This window comes from Aplidium turbinatum, chromosome 2 (genome assembly GCF_918807975.1).
Source record: "Aplidium turbinatum chromosome 2, kaAplTurb1.1, whole genome shotgun sequence".
NCBI classification, from domain to species: Eukaryota; Metazoa; Chordata; class Ascidiacea; order Aplousobranchia; family Polyclinidae; genus Aplidium; species Aplidium turbinatum.
In genome coordinates this window covers 1,978,789-2,001,178 of record NC_137473.1, presented here as the reverse complement: position 1 = coordinate 2,001,178, position 22,390 = coordinate 1,978,789, and the positions used below count along the sequence as shown (strand labels likewise).

General features: G+C 38.0%; 1 protein-coding gene across 1 annotated transcript in view; it reads left to right on the top strand.

The window, feature by feature from the left end:
- Positions 1-22,390, top strand: part of LOC145765718 (uncharacterized) — a 1,283,504-nt gene that overhangs the window by 457,369 nt on the left and 803,745 nt on the right. Inside the window, exons 13-14 of the mRNA XM_082577542.1 lie at positions 20,965-21,057; positions 21,352-21,447. Coding sequence (XP_082433668.1) covers positions 20,965-21,057; positions 21,352-21,447 — 189 coding nt within the window. The remainder of the gene's footprint in view (positions 1-20,964; positions 21,058-21,351; positions 21,448-22,390) is intronic.

The window sequence follows — 22,390 nt, the reverse complement described above, 5'->3', positions numbered from 1 at the left end:
AGCCTATTACCAAAATTCTGAATTTATGTCTGTATTAGGTATATGTTGAATTCGTCATGAGAGACTTTTTCTATATCTTCAGACACTACACGTGTCTTAAGCAGCTATTTTGCTCGAGGGTTTGAGAATCGGCAACTCAGCTACTAACTGCTATGCGAAACATGTGCAATAGAACATAACATGGAAGAATATGCAATGTCATGTCGGTTTTTTTGTTTTTCTAAACCGTGAACTGTCAACCATATAGCAACAACGGTCTTCTGTATGGTTTCGGGGTTCTCTACAAACTCTTGAAATAGCAAATACTGTAGTATCAAATGTCGTTTTCCCTTAGTCAGCCATCTAAATTGGAGAGATGTGTTCTGCAGATCACATAAGGTGCACAGCTTCTAACTTGGTCAATTTGGTCACTAATTTCCATATCAAAATACATTTCATAAGTATAAATTATAAAAGCTTTGCTTCTAGCTTTGTTTCATTGCACATTTCGCTTGTTAGTCTGATATGGTTACTGATATAGGTATACCACAGACATAGCAAAAAGTTTCAAAACAATCAGTAGAAAGTTTGCATTCACGTGATGATCCGATTTCCAACTTATCAGCAATTTAGGCTAGAGCTTTTTACAGAACACAGTAAGAAACAATGAATGATTGAAACATTGTAAGTTCTATATTTTCTGATTACATTGATAGTAAATAAAAACAATTTGAAATTTCTGTACTTGCTCTATTCCTCGACTATGACCAAACAAAGATCATTGTTATGATACAAGCTACAGTTATGAAGCTAAAATGATAGCCAGTATGACGTCATAGTTCACCGACCTTATAAGGAATTTAGAATAAGAGCTTGAGAAACAGGGTACTAGAAGTACAAAAACCTTAAATAAATATTTTTTAAACGACACTTGTGGAAAAAAATTGCTAGAAGCATGTTTTAATGAGCAATATCTTTCAAAACATACTAAAAACTTGACACAACTAATTTTTTGTTACATGGTGTTATTACTAGCAAATTATCATCAATGCAAACTAAATAGATAGATATGGTAGGCCAATCTTATACAATTATAACTTACTGGTTACTATTAGTTGCTATGGTAGGCCAATCTTATACAACTATAACTTATTGGTTATTACTAGCAAATTATCATCAATGCAAACTGAATAGATAGCTATGGTAGGCCAATCTCATACAATCATAACTTACAGGTTACTATTAGTAGCTATGGTAAGCCAATCTCATACAACTATAACTTATTGGTTATTACTAGCAAATTATCATCAATGCAAACTGAATAGGTAGCTATGAAAGGCCAATCTCATACAATTATAACTTATTGGTTATCACTAGCAAATTATCATCAATGCAAACTGAATAGATAGCTATGGTAGGCCAATCTTATATTATACAATTATAACTTACTGGTTACTATTAGTAGCTATGGTAGGTCAATCTTATACAACTATAACTTATTGGTTATTACTAGCAAATTATCATCAATGCAAACTGAATAGATAGCAATGGTAGGCCAATCTTATACAATTATAACTTACCGGTTACTATTAATAGCTATGGTAGGCCAATCTTATACAACTATAACTTATTGGTTATTACTAGCAAATTATCATCAATGCAAACTGAATAGGTAGCTATGGAAGGCCAATCTCATACAATTATAACTTATTGGTTACTATTAGTAGCTATGGTAGGTCAATCTTATACAACTATAACTTATTGGTTATTACTAGCAAATTATCATCAATGCAAACTAAATAGATAGCTATGGTAGGCCAATCTTATACAACTATAACTTATTGGTTATTACTAGCAAATTATCATCAATGCCGTTGGGTGGCCGTTCTTGGCACCAAGTCATCTGTGTACCTCCTCGTGGTACGGCTGGAAGCAGTGCGGCTGACTAAACACAGAGGCGCTGAAGAAAGGAACTGGCCTACCTACTTCAGTACTATGGCCAAGTCTACAATGATGCAAAAGTTCAACAAAAATACGAGAAACGGCGTAAATGGGTCTCCGAGTTCTAGAAACCAGAGCCCCTCGCCCGGTAGTCGGAGTCATCAATTGCAGGGCTCCTTCGATCGTCATTCAACAACTGTAATTATTGCAAAAACATTCCGACAACGAACTCAAAGAATTGCCATATGGAATGTACGAACACTTTACCAACAAGGAAAACTGGACAATGTTATTCTAGAAATGGACAGAATGAGAATGAACTGCTTGGGTCTTTGCGAAGTAAGATGGACAAATACTGGTCAATTTGTGAAAGATGATAAAACAATTATATACTCTGGAGGTAATGAACATCAAAGATGTGTTGCTGTGATTATTGACAAACAACTTTCTAAATCAATATTGGGTAGTTGGCCTAAATCTGATCGGTTGCTTCTCGTAAAACTGAAAGCTAGTCCTTTCAATATCAATCTGATTATTGCTTATGCACCAACAACAGATGCAGATGACTCGGAAATTGGTGATTTCTACGACTCACTGGATGAATTGTACAAAGAATGTAAATCACAGGAAGTGAATATTGTGATGGGTGATTTCAATGCTAAAGTTGGCTGCAAAAAACATGAAAAAACTGTTGGACCTCACGGCCTTGGATCACAAAACGATCGTGGTGAGATGCTCATTGACTGGTGTGAAGGAAAAAAGCTTGCTGTTATGAACACATGGTTTGCGGCACATCCTCGGCGTCGATATACTTGGACAAGTCCTGGTGACCGAGCAAGAAATCAAATTGACTACATTATGATAAATGAAAGATACAGGTCTTCCATTTCTAATGCAAGAGCCTATCCAGGTGCTGATGTAAACAGTGATCATAACCCTGTAATTGCAACAATCAAAATTCGTTTAAACACACTAAAACAACCGAAACGCAAACCGAAATATCTGTTAACTGCTCTAAAAGATCCTGTAATAAGAACAGATTTTTGTCATGCTGTCCTGGACAATCTCCCATTGAACCAAAAGAAAGAAACAGTAGATAATCAGTGGGACAATCTCAAAACAAGTATCCTAACAGCAGCAGATAAAGTTATACCAAAAGAAACCAGACGAACTAAACAGCCTCACTGGATGACAGAAGAAATAAAAAATCTTATGTCAGAAAGAAGACAGTCAAAAACAAACCGCGAAAAATATAACAAAATTCATCAATCTATTCAAGAAAAGTGCAAATCTGCAAAAGAACGATGGTTAGAAGAAAAGTGTGAAAAAATTGAAAGGCTCAAAGACATCACCCCGAAGGAACTGTTCAAGGAAATACGCTTAATATCCAACACCGGTCCTGTATTAACATCGAAGTGCATTCGATCTTCTGATGGCAAAATTCTCTATGAACCGAAAGATGTGAAGAAACGTTGGGAAGAATACATTACTACCCTTTTTCAAGATGACAGAGAAGATATTGATAATATGATTAATTGTGAAACAGGACCACCAATATTAAAGGAAGAAGTACAGTGGGCTTTAGATAATTCAAAAACCGGAAAGGCAGCAGGCCCAGATGAAATTGTGGTGGAAATGTTGATTGCCTTGAAAGAAGATGGAATAAACTTGTTGTGGAATCTCATTAATACCATTTATGAAAATGGTGAATTACCTGAGGATATGCTGAAATCTCTTTTTATTGCTTTCCCGAAAAAACCAAATGCACTTGAGTGTGGAAACCACAGAACGATAAGTCTAATGTCACATACATTAAAACTGCTCTTAAAAATTGTCCTCCAAAGAATACGAAGAAAGATTTTACCGGAAATATCTGCTTGCCAATACGGATTCATGCCTGACAGACGAACCAGAAATGCAATTTTTGTAGTTCGCATGCTGTGTGAACGTTCAATTCAACACCAACAAGATGTATTTCTGTGTTTCATAGATTATCAAAAAGCTTTCGATAAAGTACGCCATTTCCAGCTTCTTTCATCACTAAAACGAATTGGGATTGATGATAAAGATTTCCGTATGATACACAATCTATACTACAAGCAGCAAGCCGCTGTTATGCTTCCCGATGGAATCACTGAATGGATGGAAATATCAAGAGGTGTTCGACAAGGCTGTGTCATGAGCCCATTTCTCTTCAATTTGTATAGTGAACTCATCCTTAGAGAACTGGAAGAAATTGATGAAGGAATTAATATAAACGGAAAACTTATAAATAACATTCGATATGCAGATGACACAGTCTTGCTTGCAACGTCACAATGTGGTTTGCAAGTTTTACTTGATGCAGTTCAAACATCCAGTGAAAAATATGGACTAAAAATCAACATTAACAAAACCAAAACTCTGGCAGTCTCGAAACGTCTTCCTGAACCAACAATTTGCGTGTACTGCAATGATAACAAAATTGAACAGGTTCAAAAATTTAATTATTTGGGCTCAATACTGAATCCAAGCACCCGATGTGAAGAAGAAATTAGACGACGCATTGCATTATCAAAGTCAAGTTTCAACACCATGGCAAAAATCTTTAAAGATCGAAAGCTCTCCAAAACCTTAAAAATTCGTTTGTTAAAATGCTTTGTTTGGTCAATTTTGATGTACGGATGTGAAACCTGGACACTAACGGCAAAAACCCGAAATAAAATTGAAGCTGCAGAAATGTGGTTTTACCGAAGAATTCTTAAAATTCCATGGACAGCTTTTCGAACCAACAGAGCAGTTCTCCAACAGATGGGCCAGGAGCAGCAGATACTGAGATCTTTAGAAATGCGACAGCTGAAGTTCTTAGGTCACATTATAAGGAAAGGCGAACTTGAAGATTTATCTTTAAGTGGAAAAATTCTAGGTAAACGGTCAAGAGGAGCACAAAGATTCAAATTTTTGCACAATTTTCAACCACTTATCAAAAACCCTACTAAAATTTGGCAAGAAGCACGAGATCGATCAAACTGGAACATCATTGTACATCGAGGGCTGCATCAGCTATGATACCTAAAGAGAGAGAGAGATCATCAATGCAAACTAAATAGATAGCTATGGTAGGCCAATCTTATACAATTATAACTTACTGGTTACTATTAGTAGCTATGGTAGGCCAATCTTATACAACTATAACTTATTGGTTATTACTAGCAAATTATCATCAATGCAAACTGAATAGGTAGCTATGAAAGGCCAATCTCATACAATTATAACTTATTGGTTATCACTAGCAAATTATCATCAATGCAAACTGACTAGATAGCTATGGTAGGCCAATCTCATACAATTATAACTTACTGGTTATTATTAGCAAATCAAAACACCATCAAAGTGGATGAAGCCTACCAGGACTTCTGTGATGCAATCATATCTGCGGCAAAAGACTCCATCCCGCGAGGTCGACGGAAGAACTACATACCTTGCTGGAATGTGGAGTGCGACAGGCTCTACCACGACTTCCTCCGTTCCCCCCCAGGGCACCGCAACCACAAACTCAGCAACAGCCCTGCTGGCAAGATTGGATTCAAAGAGGAAGAAGCGCTGGACAGAAGCCATAGACTCAATCGACTTCACGCACTCCAGCCGCACAGCATGGAGTACACTCAACAACCTCACTGGCAGATCACGTGCCTCTCGTCGCCAATGCCCCATTTCAGCAAATGCCATCGCCTCACAACTTGTGAAAAATGGAGTGCACAGAACGAGAGACCGTGAATCAGACAAGTCCGTCCTCAAGGAAATGACGGACCTCTGGAAGGTCCCAACACCTGTCGAGGGCAACATCTCTGGTGAGTTTACCCCAGAAGAATTTGCCTCCGCCCTCCAGCACCTAAAGCCAGGCAAATCCCCGGGCCTTGACCACCTATGCCCGGAACTAATACTCCAAGCTGCCCCCTCTATGAGGTCCTGGTTAAAAGACTTCCTTTCCTGCTGCTTGCGTCACCTGCGCATCCCAAGAATCTGGAGAAGAGCCCTAGTGGTTGCAGTCCCAAAGCCGAAGAAGCCCCCAGGGGATCCGAAGAGCTACCGCCCCATCTCTCTGCTCTGTATCCCCTTCAAGATTCTCGAGAGACTTATCTACGCCCGTGTCGAACCGATAATAGACCCTCAGCTCCCTCGGGAACAAGCCGGCTTTCGCCACGGAAGATCAACCGTAGACCAGGTCACTCTGATGACCCAAGATATCGAGGACAGCTTCTCGGCAAAAAAGAAGGCTGGCGCCGTGTTTGTCGATCTCACGGCTGCCTACGACACTGTATGGCACAGCGGCCTTACCTGCAAACTACTCCGTCTCCTTCCTGACAGGCACATGGTCCATATGTTTATGGAACTTGTGCAAAACCACAGCTTTACCCTTTCCACCGGTAGCGGCCGACGAAGTAGACTACGTCGACTCAGGAACGGCGTCCCACAGGGCTCTGTCCTGGCTCCCCTCCTCTTTAACACTTATATCTATGACCTTCCTGACACCATCTCCAGGAAGTATGCTTACGCAGACGATCTGGCTCTCCTGCATCCAGCCGGAGATTGGCAGTTAATGGAGAGGAACCTAAGCCAGGACATGTCAACTATATCAACATATCTCCAGAAATGGAAGCTACAGCTCAGCAAGGCAAAGACAGTGTCGGCGGCCTTCCATCTAAACAACAAGGAAGCAAAACGTGAGATCAACATTACCACCGATGACGAACACCTCCCCTACTGCGCCGAACCCACCTACCTCGGCGTAACCCTGGACAGGTCACTCACGTACCGACGACACCTGGAGTCACTGCGCAAAAAACTATCTGCGCGCGTTGCACTTTTGAGGCGGCTAGCGGGTTCCGGCTGGGGAGCTGATGCGAAAACCCTTCGCACAGCTACCTTGGCCCTCGTCCATTCTACCGCTGAGTACTGCGCACCAGTGTGGTGCCGCAGCTCTCACACCCGCCACATTGACACCGCCATCAATGACGCACTACGCACTGTGACTGGATGCCTGCGTCCCACTCCAACGGACTGCCTTTCCATCCTTGCAGGCATCCAACCTGCTGAGCTTCGCCGTAAAGGAGCCATGATTTCCCTTGCTCGTCGCGCACTGGACCCAGACCACCTCCTCCACAGTACACTCCAGCGCCTACCTGGAGGACAGCAGCGACTGAAATCAAGACCCCATTTGTGCCCGCCGCACGACAGCTTCTGAACAACATTGAAGATCTTGGAATAAGTGCGGCACACTGGACGAACTACACATGGAACATGGAGTGGCAAAACAACACCTCCCGACTCCGTGATTTTCTACCCGACGTCGATCCCCACCCTCCGGGAATGTCCCTCGCAAGACTTGCATGGGTCCGGCTTAACCGCCTACGAACCGGCGTCGGTCGCTTTCGTTCAGACATGTGCAAATGGGGCCTGGCTCCCTCACCGGGATGCGAGTGTGGCGCCACAGACCAGACAGTAGATCATGTCGTTCATGGCTGCCCAATCCATCAACCACCACATGGAACGCTTGGACTGAAGGCCCTGGATGACGAGACTGTCGAGTGGCTGATGACATCATGCCCAAACATATAGTCCGAAAGAACAGCTCATACGACGAAGATTAGCAAATGAACGTTTTTAATTTGTTTTCATTTCGTTTAGAAAATTATTTCGAATGCTTTCCCCTCCCTTGAAAAACTTTTGTATACGCCGCTGCACGCAAGAATTGAAATTAATCTTTTGAAAATAACTAAAGTTTGTAAATTAATTTGTTAACATTTTGTGAAATATTACTGCAAAATAGGGAATGTTAATCAAACAAAATAACTGGATAAAAATCCGACGCGTTGTTGTTGTTGTCGACACCGCATGGCGGCGTCGACGGCGATTACGTCATAAATGAGCTTGTGCGGCATGGTCTTCGGCTGAATCTTGCAATGTATGGACGCTGCAAAGACGCGGCAGAGACTGCACTGTTTGACGCATATAAGCTTAAACTTGTTGCGATGATTATTCAATAACCCACCTACCAATCTTACTCACCGCTTCGCAGCGCTTATTCAGATACGCCATTGACGATTGTTGACAATTGCATATGTTTTATATTGTTATCCCAGCTGGACTATATAAAGTGGTGTGTAGTTTGGATTACCAGATTAACCCGTTAAGTGCGTAATTATTTTTTCGAAACTCTCCTTACTGTGCGTATTTAATTTGATCACTCGCAGTATTTTTCGTCGCATTATTGCTTGCTAGGATATTGGGGAACCCCCATGACGCAGCACAATACGCTTTTGTTCAATTTCCTTTTGTGTCTATTGCTTTAACTTTTCATCGACTGTTGCGGAGAAGTCTCCGGCTGGACTATTGTTTCCTGGTGTAATCGCATTACTCTCAAGTGATTATACCTTTCACCATTGTGAAATTATTTAGCTAGTTGTTCATTATGAAGAAAAAAATACATCAGTTCACAGAACAGAATAATTTCTAAGCGTTTATAGGACGCTAAACAAAGTAGGCTACACGTAAGTTTAGTTTGGAAATATTCAAACTGTATCATTTTCTGACGCTTGTTCTAACATTAGCAGCACCCAGCAACACAAAACCCTATTGTTTTGTTGACTATATGTTACAAAATATGTTTTCGAACACAACAACATATTTCTGAAACTTACTGCTTGCAACATTACATCAAAATGACTTCACATGACTTCACTGAACGCGCATGATGTGGTTCGAATTTTTGTACACTGGAAGGAAGCCATTTCAGAAAAAAACAAAACATTTAGGATGAAAGCTTTTTATTCTTGCAATTGTGGTTATACTGTAGGTGAGTGCAGAAGCTAATATTGTAATAGAGTGATTTAGGGATTAATGATTTCCGTCAGGCTGCAATCGTTATTGTAGTGTAAACAATGCATCTATGTTTTTTCATACGTCATAATTGCGCCTTCCAGACAAAGCGAATAGAGGAAAGCGAAATTAAAAGCGCTATGAATAGCTGCGATCATGAAAACGACAATTGTCGTCTTACGCACAGCAAGAGCGACTGTCTCGGACGACAATTGTCGTCATACGCACTTAACAGGTTAAAATATTTATGCTTTGAACATGCTACAATGAGTGGCTTATGTTGAAACCATGAGCATTGTGTCGTAAAAAAGTTGAATGTTCAAACAAATTTGAAGGGCTGTTCCAGCATCATACATCGTCATTTTCCTTGGTTTTTCATCATGTGACTTTTGCCAACCGGTAATGCAATCGACAAGTTCTGACAAGTCCTGAGCGCGATATCTCAACAAATTTTACATGTTTAAGAACCCCCAAGTGTTCCGTAAAACTTTTCAAATTTGCGCGTGATTGATAGATTACCATATTTAAACATTGCTTGTGGCTTAATTAGTGTAATAGGTTTTACCTGTTGTGATGTGACAATACAAAATACCTACTTCTCAAAGAGGAAGCCATTATGACATTGTAGAAGTCTGTTGCGAAAGGCCTCAATGACTCTGTGCATTGTCATCACAAAATGATATTGTAATCGTGTTATCAACGTCGAGCTACAGCATTGTAACGTGTAAAATAAATAATTGTATGAGAATGCAGCTAGGTACTGTGATTATAAAGGACAAGATTATAAGTTATATTCTACTGCATGACACATTTGTTTGCGTTTTGTGATGAAACAAAATCTCAGATAATAAAATTTGCAAAGGGTCGTGGCCGTTTTGAGGCTTTCAAAAGGGTTCCGCCAAGACAAATACAGTGCCGGCAAAAAGTTTACAAACTTTTGGAAAAAAAAATTAAAAAGCAGATTAATATGTTTTTTTTTTTTAATTTTTATTATTAAAAATTCAACAAACTTTATCATATATCGAACACCTTCAATACACACCAAATTGTATCATATGTAGTAATATTTAGTGTGATAACCTTTTTTTTTGATGACATTTTGAATAGGGCGGGCATGGAGTCTGAGAGGTTTTGAACACATTTGCGACAGTATTTTGTACTGTAGTTTGAGAACCACTGATTTAGACCACTATCAGCTTAAAACGAAAAACCACAGAAGTGCATTCAAGACGAAACAATTTTTTTTCTTAACTTTTTATAAACATAAAATATTCTTGAAGTTTTTTCTCCATTGAAATGTCTTCAACTTTTTGGCGTGTGTGAGGATGGATATTTAAGCTTTTTCGTCATCACAGACGACAGATCACAGTGGCAACTCCCTTGTGAGTCGACGACGCTTACATAACAAAACCAAACAGACGTGTTATTGTGGAGTGGATGGAATTGCTTGGATTCTCTGGGTCGTTTGTAATTTGAACTTTCCTTATTGTGTTTAAAATAATGGAAGCCGCGCGTTCCTATTGACCTGGTAAGAACTTTGTGTTAAAAACAACATTGTCAAAGAAAAGTTATCCTTCAAAAGTTGGAACTGAAAACATTACTTTGACTCAATTTAATCCTGACATGTTAGCTTGAAGTCTATGGGAATCATGGATTCCTAATAATTAATTAGAGCTGATGTTTAAATGTTTGTTTCTCAGTAATTTTATCTTGCTGTGTGTGAAATCATAGACTCTTGCATTGTGAGGTCATTCTGTTTATAGTTGGTAGCGTGTCATACCATACCATACTTTGTGTAAAGAAGCCACGCTTTGTATTGGAACCAACTTGTCGGTTTGTCAAGTCAGGTCAATTTATTTTGTTTCAACATCGCCATATATTGTATTAACAAGCAGAGTAATTGAAATTGTCAAAATAATGCATTGTACAACTGTTGGTTAGATGGGTGGTCCTGATCTACAATTTTGTAATGCTTTGTAATAATGAAGTTTGGTAGGCTTGTTTTATAACACTCCTTTGCGATAATTAATAGATTGTGTATGCTACGACTAAGCGTTTTATATGCAATGCCATGCATTTTGTGCTTCAAGACGCTTTTCCGTAGTTTAACATTCCCGTGCATTTCGCTTTTGTTTCGATAGAAACACAAAATTGAAACAAAAAAAATAAGAAATTGAACGATTTTACAATGAAACAATGTGTTTTAAAATTTTGCGACATTATTATTATCTACGTGCGTGGCACGTGGAGCGTGCCATTTCAATTTGTACAAAGTGTCAGAGGACATTAAAGCTTTAAGGTGACGAAGAAAAATAGCAGATCAATGTTAAAATATCATAATAAATAATAAAACATTTAAAAATAAATTAAATTGATCATTCTCAATGAGGTTGGAGCGTTAACGTCAAAATCTCCGGTTTCTTAAACTTCCGGTTTTTAAATTTTAAAAATAGCATAAATTGCAAACAAACTTAAAATCGCAAATAAAATGTTTCAACATTAACCAACATTACAACTACGTAAAACAGAGTATCATTTTGTTTATGCCTGTGAGGCAAAACCTTTTTCACCTAAAGTATTTCATTTTTTCTATTATATCCCTGGCAATGTCTTGCTCACGTGATCATTCGTCTATAAAACGCGAGCTGCTGAGGGCTTAGGAGTAGTTGGTAGGTTACCAGCTCAGTGGCCGAGTGGTTTCGCCTTCGGCTCTGGTGCTGGTAGATCTGAGATCGATTCCAGGTCGGGTCAAACCGAAGACTTTAAAAACGGTACCGATTGTGTTCTATCCTGCATAGCGCAGTGAGAATGAGTCGGGTAATAATGTGATAACATCTTAAACCTGATATGAATTAAAAATGAGCCCTGTCGCTAAAAGACCTTAGCTGTTGTAGAGCGACAATAAATAAAACCATAACATTATTATTAGTTGGTAGATTTAGATTCGAATCTATGTGGTGGTCAAACCAAAACAGTAAATAAAATAGTACATTTTGCTGTTTCTAGTGTAAGTAGCGATGATATGTCGAGTGGCGAGAACCTTAACAGCTCTACGACGCCAGAAACTTACGCTAAAAAGTTACAAGCGCCTCCCAAAGTTATTATTCAAACCAAGAGTTTATGCTGATTTGCTCAGTCAAACTTCATAATTGCTTCTCTCTTTCATGAGGAAAACAGCGTTATAACCATTTAGAATTACATTTTGTAGCATTAACTACTAAGTTTTAGTATTCTATTCCGTCGACATTTTCAAATTAAAAAAATGTCACTTTCTAGCAACGACGAACAAAATTCAAATGTTCCAAGTGAGGAAGTGGTGGATGAAGGTGAGTTTGATTTGATGGTTGCCCTAACATGTTGATAATTTTGATAGCATTGCTTTTTACGTATTTTAAACATTTTTAAATATATTGCTTCATTTTAGTGAAAGAGAACAAAACTTACAACCGCCATGATCCCGACATCAAGCCATCGACGTCTTCTTACGTTAAATTCAAGGCTCACATGTTAATTGTCAAAACAATATTTAATAAATTTCCTTACAGGACAAGCTCAGCAACAACTGACTTACCAGGACAACCGACAGTTTTCTACAACTGTCCATCAGCATGTTGATCGAGCAGTGGTCCAGATTGACCAGCGGCAGTATCAACAAGTGATCAAACATGTTGACAAGAGGCAGTTTCATACAACGATGATCTACAATTTACCGAAGCAAAGTTGTGTTCCATCTGGACATGAAGGTTTGTACTGTTTATATTTGATTGAAATGGTTTCCATAATTATGGCAATAATTGCTCGGTTGTTAAAGCATCCGAGCATTGAGCTTAATGATGATAGACATTGAGAGTTTGCAAACTGTTGCTATGTTACCATATTTTAATTGAAATGTTGTATAAGTAGTTTTACTTGTCAATGAATCTTGCTTCATCATCAATTGTAACTATGCAAAGCTTTGCAATAACAAATCAGCTTCAAGATTTTAATCTTCGTAACAACGGAAACTCAAAAATGCAGAAAAATGTTATAGGCTAACCAATTAGCAAAATATTTTGTTGATTTTATTGCGAAGCTGGAATGACACAAAAAACATTGTAAAGTTTGTTGCAGTAAGAATGTAGATATTTTAAAAGTAACATTTAAAAAAAAGGAATACTTTAAAGTAACATTACATCTCTTTGCATTTTGTTCATTTGATAAAAAACAAACGTTAATAAATATCAACAAAATTGTTAATCAGGGTTTTGTGGAAATGTTTAAATGAATGAATTTCAAATGTTTTGAATGCAGGATAAATATTACACGAAGAGTTTTATTTTAATAATTTTACAATTTTTTACTAAACATAATTTAGTTTCCAAATTAAGCTGTTCAAAACATTTTTGATCAAAACGAAATCTTTCACAAAGAAACATAATTCAATTGCAAAGAAATCATGGCAAATATTTTTGCATCGAAAAGAAATGTTTTGAAATTTCGAAACGAAACAAACATTTTTCTGACTACTTCAAAAATATTTCTAAACTTGTCTTACAAAAATAAGAAACATAAACGTGTAATAAAAAATTACCAACAAGGAAGGGCTACTAAAGCAGTGTGGCTTGGCCTCGGATTAATGGGAATTTGAAGCTCATAACCTTTTCTTTGAGGCATCTATGACGTCATAATAATTTGAACTAGCTCACTGAAGTGCTAAGGTGCGAATAGTGTAAATTTCATTGCGTAGTTCCACAACTGTGATAAATATTACAAGACCCATTTATACGAAAGCTTTTACAATATTTATTAATATTGTGGTGTCACACTCAAAAACAAGATGATATTTCTTGCTTTGTATTATCTCTATAATATCGCTATAGCGTGATGTTGGTTGCTGTTAACCTTTCCTCCTCATATTATGATACGTCACATAAGCTTTTTGCTTTCAACAAAATATTTTAGAAGTTTGAAACAACGAATCTTATGTTTTAACATGAATAAGCTAAACAAACCTTTTGATAATACTGACACACCACACAAATGTCCATAAGTACCAATCCACTAAGTCCCTGACTCATCTTAGCCACGCATAAAGAGATTTCATAATTGTTCCGTATAATATTACACAAACTTTTATCAAAATGCTTCTAGTGAATATTCATTTGAAACAAAGGAAAGTTTCGGCAAATGTTAAATTTTATTGGTTTTTGTACGACAATTATAATTTGTAATTATAATAAAAAAGTTTACTTTCCACGTTATTACAATTTGTTTGTCGTTTCAAAGATAACATTGCGACTGCCTTCCCATCTTGCAACATTGCGACTGCCTTCCCATCTTGCAACATTGCGACTGCCTTCCCATCTTGCAACATTGCGACTGCTTTCCCATCTTGCAACATTGCGATGGACTGCCTTCCAATCTTGCAACATTGCGACTGCCTTCCCATCTTGCAACATTGCGACTGCCTTCCCATCTTGCAACATTGCGACTGCCTTCCCATCTTGCAACATTGCGACTGCCTTCCCATCTTGCAACATTGCGACTACCTTCCCATCTTGCAACATTGCGACTGCCTTCCAATCTTGCAACATTGCGACTGCCTTCCCATCTTGCAACATTGCGACTGCCTTCCAATCTTGCAAAGTTTTTACTTGTTGCTGTGAGAAATAACATTTCAGACGCCACAAAAAGTTTAAGATTGCACGATTTGAAGCAACGATGCAACATCCGGGCTATTACAAACTCCACTTGTAATAAAAGTTTCTAGGTCAGCTAACAGACCCTGAGATTGTTTCGTCACAATTGCAAACGAGTTTGATTTGTTTGTGTTCACGAATTTTCATGAATGTTGAATTTTTCCACATGGAGTCTTTCCCAAACTCGTTGATTTCCTTTTTGCTTTGAAATTCCAGTGAGCAAGAGTATAATAATAATGAAGGAAAGTAAGTTAGATGTATCGGTCCATGAGTTATTGTCGTCTAAACGGTATCAGGCGTTTTCAATTATCCTTTGCCAATTTCCATGAAAATGGACCATATCTGTCTGCCCCAAACAATCACATCAACATTATTTTCATTAAATAATTATTTATGTAAAGTACTTTTGCATTAAAAAGGTAGAATGCTTAATTAAACTTTAAAACGTGATTCTGTTTAGTGTTCAACTGACGCACAGGGCACCTCTAATATAGCAAAGCTTGTAACTTCATAACCGCGACAATTCCTAACTCCGGATAGGCATATTCTTCTTCTTCTTCTGGCTTTTCTCCAACTTTAAGTGATGTCGCCATTGCAAATGATCGCCCTCTATATAACTCTTTCAGCAGCATTTTCTTCCTTTACTTTCACTATTTCCATATCTTCTGCTACACAATCTCTCCATCTTGTTTTCCGCCTTCCTCGCTTTCTTGCTTTCTTTACTTCCAATCGTCTCATTTTTCAACCGACATAATTTTCGTCTCACTTTACGACGTGACTCAACCGCTTAAAGCGTGTCTTTTTCAGCTTGTCTTCCAACTCTCCGACTTACATTCGTTCTCTGATGATTTCATGTCTTACTCTGTCCTCCTTCGTCCACCCCAGAAACCATCGCAGCATTTTCATTTCTGCCACTTGCATTTTTCCTTCCTGTGACTGCGTCAGGGCTACCGCCTGCATCTTATACAACATTGCTGGTCTTACCATCGTTTTATAGAGTTTCCCCTTCAGTTTTTCTTGCACCTTTCGGTTAAACATGACTTCTGTTATTTTCTTCGATGCTCCCCATCCTGTCTGACATATCTTTCCACGTCTCAGTCACTTGCTTCGTTCTCATGAACTGTCGAATCAAGACATTTGAACTATTTTACTTGTTTCACTATTTCTCCTTGTAATTATATTTCTGTCTGATTTTCATAATTATTTTCTGTTGACATGTAGAGTTTGATATATTCTCTCTTTTTCCTACTTATTGTCATCATCTTGATGCAACCCGATCGTTACCTCAAGTTTCTGAGTGATTCCTATCCTGCACTTTCTCTTAGCGTCTTACTTCCTTGGTGCTTGTCTTAGATCAGACGAACATACTTATCCTCTACTTTCTTCATTCAAAGACGGCTCCAAATCTTCTGTCTTGGCACCTTATCATAACATATACCTATCATATCATATACCTATCATATAAACCAGTGATTCTCAACGTGGTCCAGGTGGACCACTGGTGGTCCACCTGAAATTTCTGTTGGTCCACAGAGAGTTCTATAAATCCTTGATAAAACGTTCTTCAAAATTGTATCATCTACTACAGTAAATTATGTAAGGACTGCATACAGGAGTAAGAATATTATAGCATGTATGATTGTATGTCAGCGTAATGTAATAATCACGTTTACTTCATGATTTTTTATTGATTTTTTTGGAAGTGCTAGATAAGCATAAGCTCAGCAATTTTTGAACTTATTTGACTGGTTGACGATTAGGCAATTGAACTGTTCAAGGCATAAGTGAAGTGCTAGCAGGCCTAATCAATAAATCATATGTTGCTGCCTGTAATTGTTGTGGTGTTGTTGGTGCACGAAGATTGTGCTTCTTCATGGTAAAAAGTTTCTTTAGGGAGAGTAGAGCAATTCGCTGTTTGTTATTTAGTTCTAAATCTTCTGTCTGGGCACCCGATCGTATTCCTTCTTTAGGTCGATAAATACGCAATGCACATCGTCTTGTCTCTCTCTGTACTACTCCATCAACTGACCCAACGGTAATATTGTATCTGATGTGCTCCTTCCCGGCATGAAAATGAAAAGTTTGTTAAAAACTTTTTTCGAATACTTTCTCCCACAACTTCAACGTATGCCAGGTGAGTATGATGCCACAATAATTCCATACTCTTGTTCTTCTCTCTTTATTTTGAAACTTGGATTCACCGCCCTACTTCTCCACTGGTATGATCGTCTTCATTATCGTCTGAAAAATAGCGATTAGCCATTTCGTTCCAGTCGTTCCCGTGAAATATCATCTGGTCCAACTGGTTTTCCTCGTTTCATTACCTGTTAGGCATTTGTTATATCTTCTTCCTTGATTTCAGTCTTCATCTTCATAGGCATATTTTGCACTCCTTTATTTGTAATGCTGATCGGTAGGAAATTGTCAGTATTGAAATTTTCAAGAATATTGTGCAAGCTCAGTTCAAAATGTGAATTTTGGAGCATTTTACATTTTTAATTTTTAATTGTTTTGATTTGTTACAAATGCATAACTCTTAACCGTATCTGTCACTGCTTCCTTTTGGCGGCAAGAGCCACTGGCCGAGACCATCAGGTCTACGTCTCTCTTATTGCTAATTACTCCGTCGGCTTATATCAAATAACAACGGGAAAAAGTATGCCGTTGGTCAAAAGCCTTATCTATCACTTCAATCAATTTATTTTGCAAAATATATTCGTGATTGTGTATTTTATGTAGAAAAGGTGATAAAGAGTCGGTTTTTGACCTATTTTCGCCATTTCTTGGTCAAATTTCTCAGTTCACATTTTATTTTGAAAGTCTTTTTGCATTGAACACAGAATTTCATCAATTTTGTTTTCCGTTTCGGTGCAAACAGTATTCCATGCACTTTTTGCACTACAAAGCAATTTGCGCCAATAACAAATTACCTTCCTAATTGATGTATGCCAGCAAAAAATGACTCGTTTCGCGTCAGAGACCGGCTCCCAGCCCAGACAGCAAAATCGACACTGAATCAATGTAAAAATGACGGATTTTGACGCCTGGGTAGGAAATGGAATTTTAGCGCCGTCGTGTTGTGACTGACAGACACAAAATGAAACCGCACGCTAATAGTAAACCGTCAATCAAGCTATTGAATTTCAGCAAATTTTTTGCATTTCATTACTGGCTGTGACAAAAGGTTTATTGTGAACTTCACAATTATCCGATATCAACATAATCGGGATTAAAATTTGGGGCAAGAAAAAAAAGTAAAAGTCAAGAAATCTCAGGTTTTTAGCGTCACTGCTTCTATGTGAAATTACTGAATTAGCAGAGGGCGAGACCATAGGGTCTACGCCAGTGACAGATACGGTTAACTAATAACTCCTATCTCTCAACAGTCTTTCAATTAAATTGCCGCGTGTTATGACTTGTTAGTTCTATGTTGTGTGTTTGTTTTCCTATGTTTGTGTCTCGGGTTTGTACCTCTGTCTATCAGGCGTAATCTGTGTTCCAGACAATTGTTCACCTAATCATACGTCATATAAAAACCGTTCAGGTCTACTGAATGTTAGCGTATTACGTCATGGAATTTTTCCTAAACATGAGCAGAGATTGCACCATCGTTCGTAAGACTTGTGTCAAACCTGTTTAAACATGAAACATTGCATAACCACCTTTGAACACCTGTTTGAATTGCGTGACAATGTCTTTCATTATTGCGTCACAGTTACTGTTTACCTGAGTTTGAGATATCGCAAATTATTCTAGTCATTTTAAAATTGTTGCTTGAAGAGAGTTAGTCGCACATTTAACTGTTTGCTTAGTGCTTGCTAGCTGGACAAAAATTCCGTCTTTATCTAAGTAGTTTGTATTGTAGTGACGGTTTTTAGAGGCGTACGGCATTGCGTCCCATTTTCGATAGCCGCGGGCTAATTTTACAGGAATACACTTTTTGAAATGACGTTTCAAAAGAGTGTTTGTTTTTCGGTCATTACATACAGACGAACGGATTCGGGAATCTTACGTTACAATTTTCCCACGAAGAGATTATGGTTTACCGCTGTGACCAATCTGTTTGGACACTTCTCTTCTTAACATTAGTTTTTTCCTCTTTCAAGTTCTCGGCGCGTTGTGCTACGTAATCTTTTTCCGTTGTAAGTTCATTTCTTGCGGAAAATAAGTAATTGCTCAGATTAGACTATATTTTTATTGTTATGCTATGTTTTTAGGAGTGTTGTATGAAGAATGTAATATTTTCTTGGCTTGATAAGAGCAACATGTGTAGCGACAACGTTCATTTTAATTTTTGTTTGTTAAATGTTGGTGTGTTGCTCAGCTATGTTTGTTTACGGTAAAAGAAGTAACTTCTCTACCACAACTGCATAAAAACTAGATTTAAAGTTTGGCCTCTAAAAAAAAAACGAAATATTTTTGTGTCGAACAGTCCTGCTTCGACACATGGTGGTTTGGTAAAATTTCTAAAGTCCGTTTCTTTAGGCTTACAATTTGCAATTTCCTTCTCAAATGTTTTGAACATTGTATTCAAAAACTCCAAAAGGTAAAACACATCATGTGTTGAACAAGCTTGTTAAGTCAGAATCGTAACTGTAGCTACTTAACCGTATATATTTGGACATTTTACCAAGCGTCTAATATTTGCTGAACCACAACTCACTCAAAGTCTAAATAAGTGACGTTGCGAGTAAGACCAGTCGCCAATTCAAAAGTAATTTTTACAAATATTTCTTTTATATTTTTGCTTTTCAGGTTCAACAAAAGAATTAAAAAAGCTGCAACATGCAGCTCGCAAACTATATCATTCCAAATATGACGTTGATTTGTCCAGCTTTGACGTTTTTCCAGAGAACATTCCAGAAATTTATTGTGAAATGAATAAAGTTGATTTTTACCAAGGAAGGTTCATTCCTGACGATGACAAGTACAACCCCGAAAGTCAAGGAATTGAGTTGACTTCATCTGACCAAGCAGTAACAATCGATCAATTAGTTTCTGATATTCGAAAGAACAGTTTTGTATCGGTTATCGGATATCCTGGGTCCGGAAAAACAACCCTATCGAAACGCCTGGCAAGACGACTTTCTCAACCTGAAAATGTTCTCGTCCTAAGGAAGCTTTTTATGGAGATGAATGACTACAACAAACAGTTTACATTGAACGAATTTCTGTTGGGAGATTGCAACTACACCTTAAACGACCAAGAACAGAATTCTGTTTTTGAATGGATGACAACCAATCCGGAAAACTGTTTCATTATTTTTGATGGATTTGATCAGGTGAGTTGGAACCTGAACGAAAATGTGGAAGAATCCAACTACAACACTCCACTTCAATATTGGGAACTTGTTTCGAATCTTTGTTTGGGAAAATTTCTTCAGAATTGTCACTTGATATTCACTTCTCGACCACACGCCATGCTTCATATTCCAGAAAGATGCCGACCCAAACGCACTTACTTCATTCGTTATCTGACGTCTGACAACATGAAAACGTTGTTCGACGCTTTAGTCAACGACCAACAACACTCCGAGATTCTTTGGAACGAACTTACAGAAAAAACTCCACATTTAAAGTCCATATGCTACAACCCTCTGATGCTGCAGCTCTACGTGAGAGCATCTCTTAAATCGTCTCAAATTGATGATATATCCACAATGACCAGAATATTTTATATTGTATTGTTAAATCTTAAAACTTCAGGACACGCTGTTTCCATATCTGATGATATTATCATCAGACTTTCCAAAATCGCGTACGAAGCAACAAAAAGAGGAACAGTTTTAATCACACCAGACGACCTTGAAAGAGAACATCTCTCCAGTCAGGAAGTTCAAGATCTTGTCGTCACTCTATTGGGAGCAAACAGAGAATGTGCACTCCTGGAAGGGCAGCAACGCTTCTATTTTAGCCACCAGACCTTTCAAGAGTACTTCAGTGCTTTATACATCTGTCGTGAAATGTCATTAACCGATTTTAGATCTTTTGTTCAAAATAACCTGCTGGAGGACCATTGGGATGTTGTTGTACGATTTACATCCGGACACCTTTTGGATCCGTTCCCAAACAAAGGTTAATTTTTATGTCATTTTTGTTTGTTCTATTTTATTTGTTTTATTTCTATTAGTTTCTATTTCATCCCACCACTAACAACAAATCTAATCGTAGAGGGCTTTTTTCATTATAATAGACCAAGTCAAGATATAATTTGTTAACTTCATGGAGAAATTCATTATAATAATTGATATTCTTTTCAACAAATATCAATGGTACTTGGACCCTTGACGTTATTTGTGAATGAGCGCTTAGACGATTACGTAACTAACATTTTTTTGATTTTGTCAATTGTATTTTCTCAATCTTGTGTTTCATAACTTCATGCTTGAAGAGGCACACGTGTTACACAGCGAGTACAATATGGCAATAAACAATATTTGCTTGTTTGTCTGCTATAACTAAATAATATCTCTTGCACAAACAACAAATTATTTTTTCGAATCTACAGACCAATCGAGCACTGCAATGCACCAACTTCCTTCAGTAGAATCTACGTCAGCACTGACGCAACCATCAACTTCGTCTTCACAAATTGCCTTAAGTAGGAATATTGGCTAAATATTTTGTGACTATGTTGTGACAAGGAACAATATATCATATGTGCTTTCTTGTCAGCTACAAGTAAAAGATATTTATCACATTTGGAAACCACTAGTCTAGACGATGGCTCATATGCATCGATAATCTTTAATTTCCAGCTCTTCCACAACTCAGCTGTTTCAGAGCAGTGTACTGTACAGTGGGGAATGAATTGTGGGCACTGCAGTTTGTAGAATAGGCTCTAACATCATTTCAAAAATATTAAATTTATTCATTTTGTTTTTACAACTTTTAGATCTATCGAGTTCTGTAGTCAACCAGCAGCTTCCTCCACATGAATCTACGTCAACACTGATGCAATCAACATCTCAGACGTCACAAATCGCTTCAAGTAGGACTATTTTTTATTTCGCTAGATCAGTGGTTCCCAAAGTCCAACGTGATTAACCTACATTTAAGGCCCAACGTAATTACCTTTATACGTGTTGCAGGGGCGTTAACAGGGGGGTCTAGGTGGTACTTTTGGACCCGGCCCCGGAATATTTAAGGGGCCCGGATTTAAAAGATTCCCCGCGACTTCAAACATTACCAAGATCTTAAATATAATCGGATCTAAAGGAATTGCCATCAGAGGTTAAAACAGCCCCTTAAGCCGTCAGATGGTAAAGTACCGGGCCCCCTTCTGGGTACCGGTACCGGCCCACTTCAGCTCTTTGGTGGTAAAATAGCCACTTCAGCCACCAAAGAATAAAATAAGAATTTAGTTTAGTCTAGTACTGTATAGTGATTTCCCTAACAACGAATACTCCCCTAAGCACGAATAATATTAACCCGAAACACGAATTTCAAAATACACAAGCTAATGTTTGTTTAAACTCAAAAACTGAAATGGCACAGGTAAGAAGATTGCTATCCCTATTTCTGGACTAAAAATTAGACCAAAACAGCTTTTCAGATTGCAGCAATCATCAAATGTTTGAATTAGGCCCAACCTTTCCCAAATCAAATTGGACACTTTCTTACCGTCTGCACTAACTTTGCTGTAAATTGTCTTCTGGTAAGCTTAGAACAACCAGTGAAACATCAATGGAATCAGGAAGTAATAATCTAGCGCCATGTGACAAATAAAAGTTAAACAAAATCATCGCTAAATAGAGATAGTAAGTTTCGCGGTTCGGGAAATTTTAAGATTGCGCAAGATCTGTTAAACAACCATGGTTTTGGTATATCGGGTTGGATCTATTTCTCTGAATTTTCTACTTTGAACGGCATATTTCATCCCCATTGTAAGAGCAACCTTTATAATCATAACATTGTTGATAAAAGGGGCCCGA